At 58.3% G+C, this 13,492-nt stretch overlaps 1 protein-coding gene across 2 annotated transcripts in view; it reads right to left on the bottom strand.

Annotated features, from left to right (window-relative positions):
* Window positions 1-13,492, bottom strand: part of RBM38 (RNA binding motif protein 38) — an 84,289-nt gene that overhangs the window by 38,789 nt on the left and 32,008 nt on the right. Inside the window, exon 4 of one of the 2 annotated variants that reach the window (XM_057312459.1) lies at window positions 13,011-13,047. The exons of the other annotated variant lie outside the window; for it this stretch is intronic. Coding sequence (XP_057168442.1) covers window positions 13,020-13,047 — 28 coding nt within the window. The 3' untranslated portion in view covers window positions 13,011-13,019. The remainder of the gene's footprint in view (window positions 1-13,010; window positions 13,048-13,492) is intronic. 2 annotated transcript variants of the gene reach the window in all.

Consider the following 13,492-nt stretch of genomic DNA (forward strand, 5'->3'; position numbering starts at 1 on the left):
GATGTTGGCTGAGAACGTGCTCCTTTCCTCCACCGCCACAGGAAGCTGGTGGCTCTTCCCTTTTGTGCCAGCACTGTGCCAGGCTTGGAGACACTCCGCTGAACAAGCCATGCCCACTCCCTACCCTGAGGGGGCAATCCAGAAGGTTCTGAGCGGAATCCCTGAGGTTCCAGCAGAGCCCCCACGAGTTCCCAGTGCGCGCGTTCAAGCACCAGGTGGTGGTTTCTGGAGATCATAGAGAACTTTCCAGAGAGGTGGGGGTGCCTCCAGGACCCCCGGGGCCAACATCAAAGGTGGCAGCCACCAGGGGAGCCCCAAGACCCTTGCAGGAGCCCCCAGGTGGCAGCCTCCTTTCCCGGCGCCAAGAGGAGGCTCTGGGCTCTCAGGACATCTGGGCCCCCTCCCTGCCCTCCCCCTCCAGGGCTCCCCAGCTCTGTCAGGCTGCCCCGTCCGGTGGAGCCCGTCCTGGCCACCCAGGCGGTGTGCAGCTCACAGACGGCCTTGCCCGCAGTATCCTGGCCAGCACCGCCCAGGCTGATGGCAGGGGCCGCACACGCTCACCTCTGGTCTCTGGGAGCAAAGCTGGTTCTGGGCTTGAACAGAACAGCTGGGAGAGCACGTTTATCAGGGGCAGAGCTCCCGGCTGCGGCCATGACTGGGGGGAGGGGGGTCACTTTGACAGACTTTACAGACCCTTCCTGCTGATCCTACCCACACTGCCGGGCTGAAGTGTCCAGTGGGCCTGGCCAAGGCCACACCCCCAAGCTGCCAGGGAGAGGGAGGGGACAGGGTCCAGGTGGTCACGCAGGGCCCCCGATGCTCAGAAGGGCCCCACGATTGGTTTAATGCTCTGCTCTCTTGCTGTCTTGAAAGTCTTGCTACTCTTTGAATAGGGGCTGCACATTTTAATTTTGCACTGGACCCCCAATTCTGTAGTCAGTCCTGGAAGTGGGCTTCTGAGGGCCCAGCGGGTGAGCCCCATCCCCCTGAGAGTCTCAGATCTTATGGAGAGGTTTCAGAAACAGGCCACGGAGAAACGCTGGTTATCCCTGCCTCCTCGTGCCTACGGTAGGGACCCAGGTGCCCACCCCTCTGCAGATGTCCCTGATTGCACAGCTGGGCTCTGGGGGCTCCGCACGTTTGCCCGCACTCACGCATGCTCACACGTGCAACAGCTGGCTACACCAAGCCACAGGCTTCCTGCTCGGGAGACCTCCAAGTGCCACTGCAGCACGCCCAGGCTAATGAGAAAGCAGGGACGGTAGCACAGAGCTGGGGAGGGGGCATTGGGGACAGAGGAAGAGCCCCTGCCTCCCCCAGTCCCCCAGGAAAAGAAGCATCCGCTCCCTGGCCCAGGATCCCACTCAAGCCCTCCGCACCTCATCCCATTGAATCCCCACAACTGTCCCTGATGCAGGGTTTGTATTATGCCCATTTTAAGGATGGGAAAACTGAGGTTCCAAGAAGAGAAGTTGCTGGCTGGAACCAAGGCGGGGAGACTCAGGAGCTTCACGCTCCACAGTGGCTCCTGGAATATGACAAGCCCCCTGGCCCCCTCGGCACCTCCATCCAGCGGGCTTACCCCTTCTTCCGGGTCCCCGCCTGCAGGGTGCTTGCTCCCCAGGGGGCTGCTCAAGCTGGTTAACAGGGATGGATTCCTCCCTCCAGGGCTCAGACCCTCACCACTGCATGGGCACAGGTGGGGCGGGAGACGGTTTGTTCCAGAGTCCCCGTGTCCCTGCCCTAGCCCCTTGGCTGGCCTCGTCCTCTGACCTCACAGACCAGGTGCCAGGAAGGGCTGCAAGGGGTGACTGGTGACCCACAGGGGACGTGAAACAGCGAACACGCGTGGCCAGGAAGGGGGAGGGGCAGGGGTGCACATGCACCATGGGGAGGGCAGGCCACTGCTTGGGGCTCCCGCGGCTGCAGCAGGAATTTCAGGAATCCTAAATGGGGCTCCTGCAGGTTCCAAATAGAACATTCCAAGGGTCCTGAACGGAGGCTCCTCTCCCAGGGGGGTTGCTGAACGGCCCACCAGCTCTGCTCAGGGTGGGGCTCTCCTCCGAGCCTGGGGAGCAGCCTGTGTGGGCGGCTGGGGGGGCAGGACAGTGGGGCAGGAGGAAGCACGGAGCAGACAAGCCCGTGGCCGCCTGTGAGCCTGTCCAGGCCCTGCTGCCCAGGCCTTATTTGGTCAGAGCCCGCGCTGGCCCTGCCACTCGGGCTCCAGCTGCCGGGGCACCACGAGGCCCCGGGCCGGCCGAGCACCCGCTGGGCCCGCTGCCCGCTCCCGCCCCCCGGCCTGCTCACCAGGCCCCCTGGCCGGAGACGGGCCATCTGGGATGCGCAAGAGCCCGAGGGTCTGGCCCAGGCTGTGGCGGCCTCCCTGGGATCCCAGCCCGGGCGATGGGAGAGGGATTCCCCAGCTTTTGCCTATATATGGCCGAGGAAAGGCGGCGGTGCTCGGACGGGCCCACAGGCCCTGGAGGTATTGTCTTAAGAGGGTGTTTGGCATCGGGCAGCGAGGCCTTGGATTCTTGTAAAATCCTGGCAGGGAAATTGTTTGACAGCTTTGACAATGTTCTGGAGTCTCCGCGAGAAGCCTGTCCCGGAGGGCCGAGGGCACGTGGCGCGTCAGCCGCCCGCCGGGCCGGTGAGCTCTGGCAGCAGGCTTGGGGCTGCCCCCCTTGGGGGCCCGGGCAGGGAGGACCCCCTCTGGGCCTCCGTTTCCAGAGCAGAGTGCAGTGTGGGCAGTGCGTACCCCCAAGGATGCAGGGAGGAGCATGGGCGCAGAGGGGTGCATGTGAGGTCACCACTGGTGGGGCTGCCAGCCTCGGGGTCCTGCTGCGTGTGGTTGCAGGGACAGGACTGGTCCGTCTTTGTTACTTCATCCATGCCTCTCAGGCCCCAAGGACTTGGACGCTCCTGGCATCCCTGCTGACAGAGGAGGAAGCCAAGGCTCAGCGAAGGAAAGGGATTTAGGACCCCGGGCTCTTCCTCCAGCCCTGTGGGGACCTCCGCAGGCCAATGTTCATTGCTCCCAAACATGTTCACAAACGCATCCTGAGCGCAGCTCTGGGCCGGGCATCATCCTAGACTTGGGGCACCCACTGTGAACCAGCGAAGAAATGGCTTGTCCCCAACAGAACAAACATCCTGTCAAGGAAGTTACACAGAGAAAAATCTCTCTGTGCAATCTTTAAACTGAGACCCAGAGATGAGAAGGAGCCAGTCCTGGGAAAAGCAGAGGCAGTGTTGCAGGCAGAGGAAATAGCACGTGCAAAGGCCCTGAGGCAGGGAGAGGCATGGTCAGGCCTAGGCCAGCCAGGAGCCAGCGTGGCTGGGGCAGAAGATGCAGGCTCGGGTCATGATCACAGAAGCTTCAAAGGTTCATGTCAGCAGTGGGGTGGGTTTGATTCTGGGAGTAGTGGGAAGCTGCATTTTAAGTAGACACCTAATATAATCACGTGTTGTCATGTATGAGATGTCTACACTTTGCTAAGTGCTGTAGTTCATCTTCTCATCTGATTCCCCAGCATCCCTGTGAGGGAAGTGGAATCCTTATCCCATTTTACAGATGAGGAACTGAGGCTCTGAGAGTGGAAATGATGTGCCGTGTCATTAATATGGGATAGGACAGGAAGTCCTCCCTCAGCTCTGCCTTATGTCAAAACCAGTGCCAGTACAGACTGCCCCCCCCCTGCTCCCCACCTGCAAGGCAGCAGGGCCAGAGGGGAGCAGTGCAGCGTCCTTGGGGGTGGCTGATCCTGTCCCCTTTCCACCTGCCATCCCACCCACTGCCCCCCACACAGGCCTCTTGCAGAGAGGGCGACCCGTGTGCCCTCTTGTGCCTGGGACTTTCCCTGTCCAGCACTGTTAAGTCCTGTTTCCCGGGAAACCCCTCAGTCCAGGCCCCAAGATGGTCAGTCACTTGCCCTGCATTTGGCCCACTCCAGGGCTCAGGGCATCACTGGTAGCTTAGACTGGGGAGCAGACAACCAGGTCCACCGTGCCCGCACACCTGGCCCCACGCCCACGTCCGCCCAGACCAGGAAGGGGCCGTGGAGAGGAAAGCAAATAGCAACGCGTGTGTTGCCCGCTTCAGCCTCCCACCGGCACCAGGGCAACGCCACCTGCTCCCGGACAGCCGGCGACAGCAGGACAAAGGGAGGGTTGGGGCTGCCTTCCAAGGAAGCGGAGCGCGGGAGCAGGCCCGGGAACTGGCCAAGCAGGGCAGGCTCGTCCCCCCAGGGGGAGACTCAGAGTCACAGCGGCCTGCCTTTGAATCGAGAAGCTCTGGGACCTCAAGCATCTTCTGGGCCTCAGTTGGCCCGTTGATTAAATGGGAAAGCAAGAACAGGCAGCAGTAGCCGGAGGTCTGCTGAATGCCAGGCTCTGTGCCAACCATCACCACCCGGAATGCTGGTACTGTCCTTGCAAGAAAGGGCTGTTAACTGTGCGCAAAGAGCAAAGCCCAGAGAAGCTGAGACAGCTGCCCCAGCTTACACAGCTGCGAAGCACCGAGCAAGGGTTTGAGCCCAGGACCATCTGCTTCAGACCCAGGCCCCGTGCAGGGGACAGCACTCTTCAGAGGTGGGCCGCAAAGCCGAGGCCCCGGACACCTGAGGCAGCCCTGGGGCCGATCTTACAGGGGCCGAGAAGGGCCCTTGTCTGTGGGTCCCAAGCTGGAGACCTCCAGGGGCCGGCTCTGGGACTCTGACCTGTCACCTGCTTCATAGTCGTATCCAGAAGGACGCAACTTATAGTTTTTTACCTGAATACATTCATTTCAAAAGGAAATTCTCTATCAGCGATGTCAGTGGGAAACCAGTATCACCTGCCACAGATAGAAGATACCTCTAGAAATGAGCACAGTGAAAACCATGTCAGGAAATACTGTCGCCTGCCCACGGCCCCGAGCCTGAGGCTGGTGTCTCTGCGGCAACGGGGGATCGGAAGGGCCGGCCGGCCGGGAAGACGCGCCGAGCATCTAGCCAAACTGAGAAGGACGGAAGAGCCGCTGAAAGGGAAGGGCTTCCTCCCCAGGTCCCCTGCCCCCCCTGCGGCAGCCTGGGTCACGTGTTTAGAACCCACTCATCTGCACGGGCCCCGTTCTTTAGAGATGGGGAGGTCGGGCCCCAAGAACAGGAGCCACGGTTTCCTGAGAGTTTGAGGCACGTCAACACTCACACCACCCTCAAATGTGCCACCAGGCTGTGTCCCCTCCTGTCCCCTGCTCAGAGGGCTCTGCCCTGTGCCACGTCTCCAAAACGTCGCGATCTCCTTGAAGCCATAGTTGCCTAGACTGTCGCCATCCTTCCAGCACCTCCAACCACAAGGCCGCCGCGTTTCTGCCCAGGGGCAACCCTGAGAGGGTCTAGGCATCGGCTCCGCTGCTTCAGCTCCCATGAAGGTGGCGTGGAGGGAGTTGGCCTGGTTCCCTGGGCAAACACGCAGTGGGTTCGCCGGCCGGGTCTGTGGGCTGGAACTGGCTGCCTCGAGACCAGCCACCACCCTCCAGGAGGGTGGCTCGCCCACATTCCAGAACCACAGGCTGGGGCATGCCCGCCGGGCCGCGGGCTCGTATTTACCACCAGGAAAAAGCAGAAAGAAGCCCTTTTTATCTTTGGGTCGCATCCTGGTGACAGCATACCCCCACGGAGCTGCGCGTCACCTTCTCTTTGGCCGACAATTCTGCCTCCGTGCTATAGAACAGCAGGTGGAGTGGGCCCCCCTCTAGGCTGCAGGCTGGGCTAACCACCTGAGTGACCACGGAGACGGGGCTGGCCTCTGTGCTCCCAGGTCCTCAGCTGTGATATGAGGGCTCATAAAATACACAACTGTCTGCGGATTAAAGAAGAAAACACATTCAGCATTTCCAATAGTGTGAGCACTCCACAAATGTTAGCCCGGGGCATCTGGGGCTTTTGGTCTTTGTTTTTTCCACCCGCAGCCCCCCCTTTTTAAATAAGGCAACTGTAAATGCTTTTGTCCCTGAGGACCAAAACATGTTGCCGAACAACAAAATGCTGGGTCAGAGGGCCGGGGCCTTTCACAGCACTTGTTTCTTGCACAGAGGTTGACCTTCCAAATCAGAATGTGTTAACAGCCAAGCCGATGTGTCATTTTCTCCACATCCCTGCCAGCACTGGGTTTTACTGCTTTATAATTGTTTCCTAATTTGATCAAAATGGAGAGGGGCTTTGTCTGCATTTCTTTCTTCGCCTACAAGTCTGTGCATTCTTCCGTGTAACAGTTAGCCATCTATTATTTCCACAGGGATAAATGGTTTGGCGGACTCCTTTGACTGCTTCTCAAGTTGCATCTTGGACAGTCCCTTTCACGTCCGCATTGGAAGCATCTTCTGAGCAGAAAAGGGAGATGGGAGAGGTTGTAACTTGGGATGGCAGTGAAAGCCTCTACCCACCCACCCTATTCCCTGCCTTCCCTTCACCTGACTGTCTTCAGAGCCTCCCCAACTGAGCAAATCCTTTCCTGGGACTGGGGCTGCAAGCACCGAGGCTGGGGGAGGAAGAGAAGGGGGACCAGAAGAATTGATTGCATTCTTGGAGCAACAAGCCAGTCATTGAGGCAGAAGGGTAATCGACATCATTGCCATAGCTCTGACAACTTCCCTCCTGTACCCCTCATGCCCGCGCTCCCAGGAGTCCCTGGGTCCCAAGAAATTTTCCTTCCAAACTAGGGGGTCAGAACAAACCCCTCCAAGTTGTGATAAGGTGATGACTGTCTTTATTCCTCAATCACTTAGGTTCCTGATGCTATAGGACACTAGGTCTCCTTCTTGGGTCCTCCGTCACCTGGAATCATCCAAGGATCCCAAAATCATCCTCAACAGGTGTGGGTGCAGCTGTTCACCCACCAAACTTCACTGCTGTTATGGCATCCTGCCACCACATGGGGTCGCTGTTGGAGATGGCCCTGGAACAGTCCTGCAGACACTTGCCCACTTGGCGATGATGCCTGCGCTGGTTAAAAACCCCCTACCTGGGTCCTGGAGGTCACCCACACTTGAGACTTGAGGTTACAGCTCTCAGGGGTCACTCCTAAACACTTAGCAGAATGACAAGTCACATCCCCATCCCACCCACATCCTAGGTCCCAACACTGAGCACCTCATTGACCTTGCCCAGAAGCCCCCTGGGGGGACAAGACGACAGCAGCATGGACAAAGGGGGAACTGGGGCCCCCAAAGGGTTAGTTTTCCAAAGTCACTTGGCCAGTTAGCCCCAATTCAAGCTGAAACCTGGTGTCTGGACTCCCCGTCCAGTGCTCTGAACACCTTTGCATTCAGAGGCTGTCAGTGAGAGTCCTCTTCTGAGCCCATGAAGCCAGGGAGGATGTGACCCCTGCCTGCTCTCCAGCTTCATCCCATCTCTACACCCAAATTCAAAATCCTTTCCCACCTGCCTGTGCACCTGCCTCCATCTCCCCCCCCCCAAGGCTTTCCAGGGAAGCCTCTGCTGCTTGTCATCTGCCACCAGAGGCCTCTCCCTACATCTCCTCACGAGCCGTTCCCTAGACGTTCCTTCTCAGCAGTGCGCTTGTTGCCCACAGACAACACCCAGTCCACCGCAAATCCCCCGCCTCTCTCCTCCTCCTCCTCCTCCACTCTCCGCTTAGTCACCACCCCTCCCCCCCGCCCTCCCGCCCCGGCCAGCCTCCCGCCACTGACACTTGAGGCCTTTCTGGGCACTGTAGGGGATGAGCAGCGTCCCTGACCTCCACCCTCTAGATGCCAGGAGCACCCCCAGCCCCATTGTGACCTCAAAAACATTTCCCGACTGCCGGTGTCCCCTGGGGAGCAGAATCACCCCCAGTAGAGAACCCCTGCTCTGGACAAAACAAAGCTAGTGTCTGCTGTCTGGCGGCTTCTCCCGATCTTTGGAGCCCAGCCCTGTCTTGGTGGCCCACAGCGGGGGACCCTGCAGGACCCCAGCCACCCCCTCTCTAGCTTGCCCCACCTCCAGCCCAGGCACCCACTGTCCCCTCTGCCTTCGGTCATCCTCAAATCTCTTGTCCCGTCCCAGGGCCTTCATACCCTTGGGGCCCTGACCATGCTGCTGGAGTGACCCCGCCCATCACCCTTCTCCATCTGTCTCCCTCATTTATCAGCCTCGTTGCCATTTCTTAAGTCACTCTGCTTCTGTTTTTCATTTGTGGATGCGTTTGTTTCTGTCCCAGGTCCACGGGACATTTGTTTCTGTCCCAGGTCCATGGGACAGGGGTCTGTGTGTCTCATTCACCCAGCACAGCTCCAGGCGCACAGAAGACACTCGGGAAACCCGAGTTCCACAAGTGAACTTATGAGATGGACGGGCTTCTCTCGGCTTCTAGAAATGGATCCTGTCTGCCCCCACGGCTGCGAAGGTAGGGAAGCCAGAGAGGGCCCCTTCCATGGGCCTCGGGCCCTGAGCACCTGCCCCTCCCCGCACACACCCCTGCCCCCAGGCTTTCTGGGGTGCTTGGGGAAGAGCGTGGAAACCTGTGGGCCGGAAGCAGCCGCAGGCCCGGCCCTCTTCAGCCGGGGCCTGGCTCAGATGGTGAGGCCTAGCGTCTAATTATAGCAGGCAGGTCTGAGAGGAAGTGGCTGCTCTGATTAACACCCTGGGGTTTGTTCACTGAGACAGTCCTCAGGGGGAGAGGAAATGTGTGAAATGAATTCAGCCGCCAGGCCGGGGGGCCTCGAGCTCCCGGCTGATGGGTGGCCCGGAAGCTGGCTCTGCCTCCCAGGGGCATGTCCACGTGAGCGAGCCCTACCCGCTCTGCACCTTGGTTTAAGAGAAAGGGACCTGGGCCAGATTTGATCTTCAAAGGAGCTGTCCCATGGTGGTTCAGGCAGGGGCACCAGCATCAGGAGCTCTCTGAACCTCAGTTTCCCCATCTGCAGAATGGGTTGATGGGAACCGCGCCTTTCAGAGAGTCTTGGGGAGGATCAGTGGTGAGGTTCATGCCACCAACTGGCCACGGACAGGGTCTGGTGCAGGAGGAGGACTCCATCAGTGCTCCGTGGCATCAGATCGGCAAGGCCCAGTCAAAATGAGAACGTGGGGCCCCTTGCTCAAAAGAAAGGAAGAATTTCAAGATGAAGACAGCAAAGCGTTAAACCCGGTACAGGGCCCTTCTGAGCCCCGCGTGACTGCCCAGGCCACACACCTGTGATGTGAGGGCTGGGGTAGGTCCCCGGGGACGGGAGGGGGTGGGGAGCTGCTCCTTACAAGGATGGATCCCTCTGCACAGCCAGCATCAGCGGACCTCAACCTGCCGTGGAGCGGAAAACACAACATCAGAGCACGGCCCGCAGCACGAGGCGGCTCCCACTCAGGTTAGACCGGCACGCACGAAACAACGCCATTCGGATTTGCGTCAAGACCCGGGCAGGAGGCTGAGGCTCCCTCCCACCTTCTCTCCCTGCCGAAGCCGGCTCTGGGCGGGGGGTGGGGTGGGAGTTATAGCAGAATTTAGCTGTATCTGTAACATTTTCTTTCTTAAAGAAAAAAAGATGAGCCACTAATGTGACCAAATCATTCTGGGTGGCGGTGGTGGTGGTTTTATTCTTTTCTGAAGCTCTCCGTACCTTTTCAATCTTGGAAGATTCCACCACTTTGAAAAGTCTGTCAGCCGTGGGGTTGGAAGGCATCTACTCTTTCACTACCATCCGAGGCGCCTCAGAAATGCACAGGCATTCATTCAACACCTGCTACATGCCTGGCCCAGGGCTGGGTTCCAAGGAAACAAAACCAAGCATTTTCCTCCCAGGAGCCCAGAGACCAGCAAGGGGGATGGAAATTAGACCTGTATGTCCTGTGCCGGGACCCACATGACACAGTCCCACGGGGCCGCCACTTCACTACTTTCATGGGAAAGGGCTGTGGGGTGAAGGGCGGGGGCAGGGACAGATACATTCAGACACAACCACGGGTGGGTGGAGGGGAGCCCCCGAGGCCGCTCCAACCACTGCTGAGCCCCTTAGATGAACGAGAGGTGTCACCCTGAATTTTCAGCAGTCTGTCTGGTGGTAATGGGGAAACCGACCCCAGGCAGGGCAACCTGCCCCTCCCCCCAGTCCAGGCTTTAACTTTGCAGAGGCCTGGGCTGGTGGTCCCTGCTGGGCCAGCAGGACAGGCAGTCCACTGTTCCCTGCCACTCTCTGTCATTTCTGTCTTCTTGGTTTAGCTTTATATTTTGAAATAATTTTAGACTTGCAGGAAATGTGCAAATCCCTGAGCCCCAGCTTCTCCTAATATCGACACCCTACATAATAGCGCGACTGTCAGAACCAAGACATTCACGTCGACACAGTACCATTTACTATAGACTTTACTCGGAGTCCACCAGTTTCCCCCCTCACGTCCCATTTCTACTTGGGGACGCCCAAGCCTTTGGTCATCTGGGCCTCCGTCTCCGGCAGCCTGGGGAGGCTCTGCTCTCCTTTCTGGTCTTTCATGGCCTTGCCGTGTTTGAAGAGGGTCAGTCCTGTATTTTGTAGATTGTACTTTAATTTGGGTTTATCCGACGTCCTCTTGTGTTTTAAAACGAGAGATAATTTACATTCCATAAAATGCACCCTTTTACACACTCAATTCCGTGGCTGGGAGTGTGTACGTTGGTTGTGCAATGGTCACACGATCGAGTCCAGGAACATCTCTATCACCCCAGAAGGACGGCCCCTGTCCCGCCTCCCCCCCCCCCCCCCCCATGGCACTTTCTCTGCTCCCCTGTCTCTCTGAGAGACTCCGGAGGTTCCTGCTTTTCTTTCAGTTTCTGTTCGGGCCTCTGCCCGTGAGTCACGCTGTCGCTCTCACACATGTTCTGCTTTTCTCTATGTCTGCATCTGTCTCCCTCTTTCATTCGGAAAGGGGCACAGGCCAACCCAAGAAAACAAATAAAAAGCAACCAGAGGGCACACTCAGGGCTCCAGAGACACACGGGGTAGGGACAGAGACTATCGGAGGGTTCCAGCCAGATGCGGCAGCCACAGGCACCCCTCTGAGGAGGTGACAACAAAGCCAATTAAACAGGAGGGAAAGCAGCCACTGCTGGGACACATCCAGGCAGGAAGACAGCACGAATAAGGGCCCTGGGATGGGGAAGAACCCCAGGGAACAAGCCAGGGAGAGACAGGGGAGCTAGCCAGGGGCCTCCTTAGGCACCGGGCTCCCAGGCTCTGAGGCAGGAGCCCCAGCCAGCCCACGGCAAATAAGTCACCGATGAACCTCAGAGAACCTTCCAGCACCCCACCGAGGGCCAGACCACGTGCTCAGCACTGGGGACCCCGAGGTAGACATGATCGACCTCTGCAGGGGGAGAGCACGCGCAACCTGGGCTCCAAGCAAAGTCTGTGGATCGATTTGCTCGATTGTTCGCTTCAAAAACACTTATTAAGCCTTTGCTGCATGCCACGACTGTACGTGGGCGTGGGCAGTGCCCCGACCGCCCGGGGCTCGGAGTCTAGAAGGACAAGCAGCTCACCCCCTCCCCCCGATCATGCCGGAGAGAGAGGCCCGTGCTTAGACGGTCACTCAGCCACTGGTGCTCACTGCACGGTGACCACACAGACGAGCCTCATTCACAGCGCAGTTTCTAGAGCAGAACGCCCTGGGTTCCAGGCCCCGCTCTGTGGGGTGTTAGCTGAGTAGCCTTGGGCATATCAAGCCCCTCTCTGAGCCTCAGATCCCTCCTCTGTAAAGTGGGCTGGCGTGAGAGCTAAGAGGAAAGACGTCAAGTGCTGAGGCCCCCTGACGTTCGAGAGCCCTCCTTGGCCGGCTGCTGCGGAGGGCTGGCTGGTCAGGAGGTCCCGAGCAGGCCGGAGGGCCCGCATCTCCCGGGAGGGTGTGGTGAGGCCGCTGGGGGAGGGGGCAGCGGGAGCAGCAGCTGGATCCTGGATCGTGTCCTTAAGTCACCGAGGGCAGCACCAGGCCGGCTGGCTGGAGCCCAACAGCCTGAGTCTCATTTGTGATGCAAATGGCTGGCAGTGGCTTGGGGCCAGGGCACATGTCCCCAGCCAGGGCCCCAGCTTTTATTCTGAGAGGATCCTGGGGAGGGAAGGAGGGGGAGCCTCCCCAGGCAGCCTCGAGGGATCTTTCCAGGTGGGTTAGGGGTGAGCGGGGACCCCAAGGCAGGGGAGACGCCTTCCTGGAGGCTGACAGGAAGGCTGCAGCTGGGGCCACCCCTCCACCTGGTCAATGGAAGGAGTGGGAAAGTGGTGGCTGGCCCAGGGCTCTGTCCTGCTGGAACCCGAAGGTCATCTGTCGGGGCAATCTCCCTGGGATCCCGCAGAAACCAAGACGCCGCTGTGTCACACCCGTCATTTCCTGGCCAGTGCGCAGTGGCTCTGCAGCCCCTCTTGGGTCCCCTGCAAAGCTGTGGCCACGCTGACCTTCTCCCCATCTTTCTCTGGCTCTCAGTCACCGCCAGCCTTCCCATAAGCTGTTCCTTCTGCCAGGAGTGCCTTTCCCTTCCTTGACGCCAGTCTGGCTTTGGGTCTCTGGCCCTAACGCTGTACACGTAACCGTATGTATATTCTTTTTCTTAAAGACGGTCCCACAAAAGCTGCTTCTGTCGCCAGTGGTGGGAAAATGTCCCCTGACGCTCTCTTCCCTAGCCCCCGATGAGCTGAGTAGGTCACGTGCCCTGTTAGGTAACTCATTCATTCAATACTTACTCAGTGGCTATTCTGTATTAGGCACTTTTCTAGGTACTGGAGACAGATCAGTGAACAAGATAGGCAAAAATGCCTGCTCTGTGGACCTACACTCCCCCAGGGGTACAGGCAATCGACAGACAAGTAAGGAATGTTCCAGCAATAATAACTGGTAAATATAGGTTTAAGGTGTGATGAGAGCTACAGAGAAAAATGAGCAGGGGAGGGAGAGGGAGCGTGGGGCTGTAATTTTTAATGGAGCAAGATAAGAAGTGAGCCATGTGGATACCTGGGGATGAGAATTCCAGGTAAAGGGAATAGCATGTGCAAAGGCCCTGAGACGGAGGCTCACCTGGGGCGCTCAGCACATCTCTGTGGTGTTTATCAGCCTGAAATTAAATAAATAATTATTAATTATTAAATTAAATAATTATTCCTGTGATGATTTGCACAGTTTCTTTTACCCACTAGGACCTTGTATTTGGTACTTGTTCACTAAATAAATGGAGAAAGGATTTACATATGTATTTATTTGAAGGGAGGGGTTGGGGCTGGTGATAGAGTCTCAGCCCCGCCCTGAGGCCCTCGGCAGCTCACAGGCTGGAGCGCTGCACGCACCTGCTGGCCAAAACCTGGGCACGGCCCTAGAGTCTGGGGACAGGGGCAGCAGGCAGCTTTTTTCAGGAACCTGGGGGCGGCAGGCATGAGCAGTTGAGAGCAAAGCAGGAAAAAGAAGAACAGGGAAGTCTCTACAATCTCCAAGCTTGGTTTGAGGCATACACGAGCCCCCTTAGACACCCCAGAAGACACCCAGGAAACCATTTGGGGGAGCAG

The sequence above is a fragment of the Ursus arctos genome, unplaced genomic scaffold, assembly GCF_023065955.2.
Source record: "Ursus arctos isolate Adak ecotype North America unplaced genomic scaffold, UrsArc2.0 scaffold_16, whole genome shotgun sequence".
NCBI classification, from domain to species: Eukaryota; Metazoa; Chordata; class Mammalia; order Carnivora; family Ursidae; genus Ursus; species Ursus arctos.